Raw genomic sequence first — 7,406 nt, 5'->3', positions numbered from 1 at the left:
TCTCCTCCGACCCCGAGTCTGGACCACATCCCTTTTCCTATCTTTGTTATTGGTACTAATGTGCACAGTTGATCAGAATTAATTTACAGTAAATGATGTCTTCTGTCTGAAGAATGGCAGGATCTGATATAGATGGCTAGTATTTGGAATGACTGCTTTTGAATGTGCAGAGTAAAATTTCAAATTTGCTTATGACAGCAAACTAGGAGGTTTTATCATTTGACTGCAGGAGGATATGATTAGGCAAGGAGAATGTATATGCATGCTCGGGCTTCATAAATTGATGCATTGAATACAAAAGCAGATACATTGTGTTGAACCATTGTAATATGGGTGGTTTTTTTTAACCATTATTTGTTCTGCATTACATGATAATGATGTGCACTGAGCTCCAGTAGGCTTTCCAACAAACACACAGGTGATTAATGATCCCCTTAAACCACACAAGTGCAGGTCATGTTCCTGTTATGATGGCTAGATTATCTTTGTAAATTACATTTACATTCAGGACTGTATACAGCTGCAAATAAATTAATGTGGTATCTATTTCATGTGTTGATATAACAGTCGAAGATCAAACTTTTGCTTTACATTAAGCAAGTAACATTAGAGGCAGCACAACACAAATGAATTATTTTTGTTATACAGGGCTTTGTGCACCAAGAATAAGGCAATGAACTCAGGTCTCCTATCCTACATTATTTAACACGCTGGATTTTTCAGATTGATAACTTATATTACAAGTTTGCAGCTTGCAAACTTCAGCCATTTCATTATTATGCAGATACTGTCAAAGAAAATACTAATAATTTCAGAATGCACGCTATCAAGGCAAAAGTAATTATAACTTTATTAACCACGTAACAAATAAGGATACAGTTATAAGCTAATTGTAATGCTGCATAATATCAATGTATTCATTATTTTGAACATATTCTGCTGCAATGAAATTAAACATTTTAGGGTTGCATATATGTTTATTTTCAAAACATTTCAAGTTGTAGTATTTAGCTACCACGGCCACAACCTTTAAATTCCATCCAGACAGACTTCCCTTGAATAATTCCTGTTGGCTCAATAATATTCTTTCTTTCATCATTGAGTAATTTTTGAATCTTGTCACCAACTTCAAGTAAGATTCAGTCATAAATGTTCTTCTTCTAAACCATGAGTGTTTCACAATTGTTCCTCAAGTATTTATACAATTAATGCATAGGGTTAACATTGTGCTTAATGGGCTAGCAATCCCATCTTAAAAATTAAACTTTTAGAAACCCTAGGCCGTACCCATAACACTAAATGTGCAAATATTGTTCATAACCCTGTATGTGTTTGTATTAAGATGGTCTTTATCCCTTCCACATCAGCCAAGTTTAAGCAGCTGAATGGTGTTTGCATTTTAAAATCTAATGTCAAACTTTTTGATGTTCTTCATTTCATCTAACTATATTTGCATTATATACAAATGCATATGAAGTTATTAGGAATACAGAGAATAAAAATATTGCAAATAACTTATTTGCTGATGCTGGATTCTACAAGTTCTGAATTGGAAAGAATAATATTTGAAGATCTGTTATAATTTAAAAAAAAAACACTTAATACTGCAACTGGGAACCTTATGAAATTTTTCATTGGTCCACTGTACAAGACCTCAAAATAAATACAAATATCTCCAAAATAGTCAGAGTTCTTTTACTGATAATATGGAATCCATCAGATATACAAAGATAGTTTGAAAGCACAGATTGTACATAGTAACCATGTCTTAAATAATTATCTTAAATAGCAGCCAGCACACACATTCATTTCTTAGAGCACTGGAATGTCAATGTAATATCATACAGAAAATTGAATTCAAAATAAATCAAGTACAATAAAATGCCTTTTCATGTTCTACTGGTGCAATTTACAATATCAATTCCCAACATACCTGTTGATAGTAATTAGATATTTCATTTGGTAGATAGTTGTATGGTAAACCTTTTTTAGAAAATATTCCAAACTGGAAGCTGAGGATGTTTTCTCATTTAAATGAGGGCAGGTTTGGCACTTTTATGCTGATGTCACCTATGTTAATATTTCGAGGAATTTCAGGAAGGTTCATATTCTTAACTGCAGACACAGCCCTGGCTGGAGCTCCTGCAAGACCAGCCTAAACGAGGATGTAAAAGTTAAAAAAAAAAATATGAGAATTCAGGAACATAAAGTTGGCATACAGAAATATATTCCTGAAGGATGTGCTGAAAAAGTTGAGGTTTTTTTCTATTACATATTTACAAATGTATTTTTTAAGAAATAAATTACTGTTAATAGCAAATAGTGGAAATGTTTCCTCCTCTGCTTCTGAAATGATATGGAACATTTTTGTGAACTGGAATCATAATTTGTCTTCAGTAAACTGGAAACCATGCCTCCAACACCTGAAATATTTGAAGTGCTATAAATCAATTGAGTACTCCAGTGAATGCAGTTTGAACATGCAATTCATTCAAAAGGTCAATAGGCTAGAATCTGGGAAAAACAAAACACCAGAAGAACTCAGCAGGCCGACCAGGATCTGAGATGGCAAAAGGTACATGTCCACATTTTGGTTCAAGACCCTGTTTCAGGACTGAAATGGAAAAGCAAAGATTGCCAGTAGATAGCAAAATGGGAGAGGGGTGCAACAGAGAGGCTGGGTGGTGATGGGTGGAAACCACTGCGGCAGGGTTGACGGAACCAGGTTAGGAAAGTGGGGGAGGGTTGTAAAAGGGGATGCAAAAGGTATGTGGACAGTAGGGAAGTGGGTTACCTAAAATTTGGGAACTCTACCTTCATACCACTAGGTTGCAGAGTAGCAAGTAAAACGATATGTTCTTCCCATCTGCATTTGCCTCTCCATAGCAAATGAAAAGGCAAAGGACAGACAAGTCTGTGGGGAAGTGGGAAGGAGCCAAACTGAAATACATGCAGAAGTTTGAGATGGCTGTTGCAGACAAAGCATAGATGCTCTACACAATGGAAGGTTCATGCTTAGTTTCTCCAGCGTTGAGGAGGTCACATTGCAAGCACCAAGTGAAGTAGACCAGGATGGAAGAGATGTAGGTGAATATCTGCCACACTTGGACATGATTGTTAGGCCCCTGGATGGTGGTGAGGGAGATGAAGAGATGAGGCTAGCCACTAACATTTTCTATAAACCCATCCACTCAGTTATCTCGACTAAACCTCCTACAACCATCCTTCCAGAAAGGAAGCAATTATTTTTTCTCCTTTTCGGTCTCTGCTACATCCATTCTCACAATGGGGCCTTTTGCTGCTCCAAAACTTCTATAATATCCTTCCTACTCCCTTCCCATTTTGCCCTCTGCCACAATGATAGTCCTCACACATCTATTTTCTACTCTCACCCCCTCTATCCTGAAACATAACTGTGATAGAAATGTTTTGGTCTTCACCTTATCAATTTCTGCATTGAACTTATCATGTTTCACCATTTCTGCTGGCACATGTATGATCACAGTCACAATTTCTACTGTTTCTGCCTTCTTTCTGTGAGTTCCTGGTCCACTCAACCATCCCCATCCCCTGCCTCTTTCCACTGCAATACCTGTCTATTCACCACCTCCCTAATCACCATCTGGAGCTCCAAACAGTCGTTCGAAGTGAGGCAAAATGCACCTACACTTTTCCAACCTGGTATGCTGCATTTGTGGCTCATGAAGTGGTATCAAGCACAATGACCAGCCTGAGCTTTGAGTTGTACTTCCTTTCCACTTCCACACTGATCTGTATGTTCTTGGCCTTTTCTGTTGCTAAAGAAAGTCCAAATGCAAATTGGAAGGACAATATCTCACATTCCATATTTGGATAACTTGCAACCTAATGGTATTAACACTGAATTTTCCACTTTCTGGTTAGCCACACAGCCTTTGTGTTCTCTTCCTACACACTGAGTTTTCTTCTCTTTGGTTACTTTTCCCATCACTCTCCCCTCCATCTTATTCCACTGATCACTGACCAGCTGCTATGCCACAACTCCCTCATATTGCTACTTACTGACAATTTCTTTCATCCTTCTTGGCCCTGAATTGAAAACATTGACAAATATTTTTGCCTCAAAGATACTGTTTGACATGCTAACACAAATTAGGCCTTGCTTTAACATTTTAGTTGAAAGGTGGCACCAAGAAAATAGCACTCAGTCAGAAGTATCAATCTACATTAAGTACCCAAGTTAAGGAATGAAAATTAAACCTTTGATTTAAAAAAAATAGATAGCAAGAGTCCTAACAATGAATTAATGTTGACAACTTTACATTAAGATAGACATACTTTATCCCTACCCTGGTAAAACACCAATGGTTTTAGACATATTTGGTGCTTCACTGAACAGATTAAGGTTGACATTGGCAGCAACTTTTGTCAAGGCTGTAATCAGGATTATAATTGTGACATTGGATTTATGGAAACAACACAAGCATGTCACCATATATTTTTCCTCAAGAGTTTCCATTGAACTTTGAAGGATATTCTGGTCACTCTGTAGACTTATCTATCTCATACAATTACCGGTAGTCCAATGTTAGTTTAATCAGAGGAATGACAAAACTTGTTAGGATCAATGAAATAATTACAAATGGCCAGATTCACTTACCAGCTAAAGTTTAAGAGATTAAAAAGATATCTTTGTAGGCTATACCGTTAACATTGAAGGCCCAACATCAATCTCAACAGTTAATTTTGCTGTACTTTCCTCCATTTCATTACAGTTTCAAATAGAACCAACTTCATTATATTTTTTAGGAAGATGGTACTAACGCCTCGGTACTATTTGAATGCAACATTTAGTTGATTCTATAAATATTGTTCAACTAGCAGAATTTTGGTGCAATTCTGAGATACTTAGCAAAATATAAATAATCAAATACAACATCTTATCTGAGAATTCTATAACAAGTAACTCATTTCTTAACATTAACCAACTTTCTTCTTCAAAGATTGATGGCCTTTGCTCAGTATCCATTTTCATTTTGCCTCAAAATGCATGAGAATTTAAGTTTAGGTTAAAGTGTTCAAGTTCACTTTGAAAGTCAGCCTATCAAGGAATAGAAATTGAGGAAAGCAAAACAAAGTAACAGACATTCAAATTGAAGGCAATTTAAAAAAAATCATGTAAGCAAATCTCAATGCATATGAGAACTACAAGAGTTTGTGCACATATAGCCATTCAGCAATATTATTAAATCATGCAAGTTTAATAAAGAATTATTAGTCAAGCTCATGCAGTTCAAGCAAAGTAATCACCAATGGCTTTAACACATTCTGGAAATTCATCTGTAAGAGATCAGCTAACATAATAAGTAATGCCATAGAATTAATACTTTGCATACAAGTTTAAAGATATTAAAACATTTTGAAAAATGACAGTCTCATAATTAGAGAACACCAGAAATATGAGTAGTATGTAGGGATGGAATTCTTTTCTTAGAATTATTAAAATGGTTGTGCAAATTAGTGTTCCAAATTAAAATTAGTTTATTGCATTAAAATACACATACAGATGGACATGAAAAGCAAGGAAAACAGTGAAAGAAAATAGGATTTAGGAAACCAAATAGAAATTTAATTTCAAATGAAAGTTTAAATGTCACTGAGTAAAGTTACAAATTAAATGCAGAAAATTCTGATGGTTTCTAAGAACCTTGTACAAAAAAAACAAGATGAAAGAAAGATGAACATACTTTAGATAAACATCCCTGCAATAGAATGAATAATGCAACATTTTGTTTTGTCAAAATTATAGATGGGTGACGAAGCACTGTAAATGAGTTGGGTTAAACTAAGCGCTCTAAAAACAATCTTCTCATGAAACAACCATTAGATAACAAATGGATGACAATCAATGGTCACGAAAGGTTTGCGTTCCTAGTCTGATGATACACGCTACTGATTACACCGCATGCATACAATTACTAGAAAGAGAAAACAAAATGAAGTCTGCAAGTAGGAGAACAAAATGAGGAGAAACCAACAGGAAGAGTTACGCTAAGAATTTAAAAGCTAAACCTCATAACATCCCTACCAGGAAGCACATGATAATGAGTTTCCCATGGTTCCCATTCAAGTGACCCACAACTCTGATGACATCATTTTGCTTTCTATTTGTGAACAACAAGAAGCGGAATTATGTTGGGCCATTTAAAGGCAGCAGTACCTGAGAGATAAGGGTAATAGTATTTATCTGTCCTGTCTGGGAGATTGAAAGATAAAGGTCTGTAAGAGAGAAGAATGGAAATTGCTAGAAAGGTCACCAATTTGGAAAGTGATGAATACTTTCAAGAATGAGGGAAAACATTTACTTTTTAATTTATACACATATAATGGAGTACGAATCATGTCAGTACAATATACCTTTCCCTCCCAATTCATTAAAAAAAAGCACTAACGCATGCTTTGCCATGAATTCAGTTAGCTAGCCCAGTACTTGATCCACAAAACATTTATCTTTGATGTGAAAATAGAAGTAACAGTTGAGAATATATAATGAAACAAATTATAGCACAGTTCAACTTTGTTCCCCCAGATTTTCACATGAACCTTTTCCAGCTGAAATCACTGAATCACAACTAGGAGTGCAAAATTCAATGTTGTTTTCCCCATTTGGTTCAAATTGAGAAAGCCAATTTCAAAACATAGAAACAAGTCAACCAACTGCATGGATCCTTGGGTAAAACACCAGTAATTCATTTTCTTCCACTGATGCTGCTCGACCTGTTGAGATTTGGCAACAGATTGTTCTTTTTTGTTATCCCTGATGATCAATCAGGATTCTTTCTGGTCTGAATAGCACATTAACAATCATTGGGATTTACTCTGGAAAATCTATTAACAGAGAATCCACAACCTCTTCCAAATTATTTCCTGTGTATGCGTGATAGGATATTTTTCTTTATGAATACCTACCAGCTACAGTTAAATATAGTTGTGTAGGATATTGATACTGAACATCCTGACATGATCATCAAATACAAAATGATTAATGGTGAATGGAGATAGGCTTTTTTAATGATTAAGTCACCAGCATGGATATCTCCCAACCTTACTCTTTAGTAGTCAAGTCTTAAGATAATTTAAAATGATTGATTTCTACCCAAAAATCAATGGCATTGAAATGTAATTTCCAGAGTTTGCCACAATATAATGATTGGATAGGAAAGCAATCTTAGTGAATCTCATCCTATCTGGGACAAATTCTGTCCAAGTATTCTGATGAACCAGGAGATTTTAACTGTGGCCAAATCATTAAAATGAGAAGATTTTTCAGCCTTGCAACTCCCCAAAATTATGAAACATGCATACATTATAACATTAGCAGGCTGCTTCAAATTTAAATATCCTCTCTGTCAATAATGTCTTATGGC

The 7,406-nt window shown here is 35.4% G+C and overlaps 1 protein-coding gene across 3 annotated transcripts in view; it reads right to left on the bottom strand.

Annotated features, from left to right (window-relative positions):
• Positions 1 to 826: 826 nt before the first annotated feature.
• LOC138760563 (AP-3 complex subunit sigma-1) overlaps positions 827 to 7,406 on the bottom strand; it is a 99,884-nt gene continuing 93,304 nt past the window's right edge. For 2 of the 3 annotated variants that reach the window (XM_069931295.1, XM_069931305.1), the window contains exon 6: positions 827 to 2,155. In XM_069931295.1, the coding sequence (XP_069787396.1) occupies positions 2,027 to 2,155 (129 nt within the window). In that variant the 3' untranslated portion in view covers positions 827 to 2,026. Of the gene's footprint in view, positions 2,156 to 6,199; positions 6,259 to 7,406 lie in introns of all 3 variants that reach the window. The other variant, XM_069931314.1, reaches the window with a different exon arrangement.

The sequence above is a fragment of the Narcine bancroftii genome, chromosome 1 (genome assembly GCF_036971445.1).
Source record: "Narcine bancroftii isolate sNarBan1 chromosome 1, sNarBan1.hap1, whole genome shotgun sequence".
NCBI classification, from domain to species: Eukaryota; Metazoa; Chordata; class Chondrichthyes; order Torpediniformes; family Narcinidae; genus Narcine; species Narcine bancroftii.
Note: the sequence above shows the minus strand (reverse complement) of the source record. Positions and strands in the feature narration are given on the sequence as shown.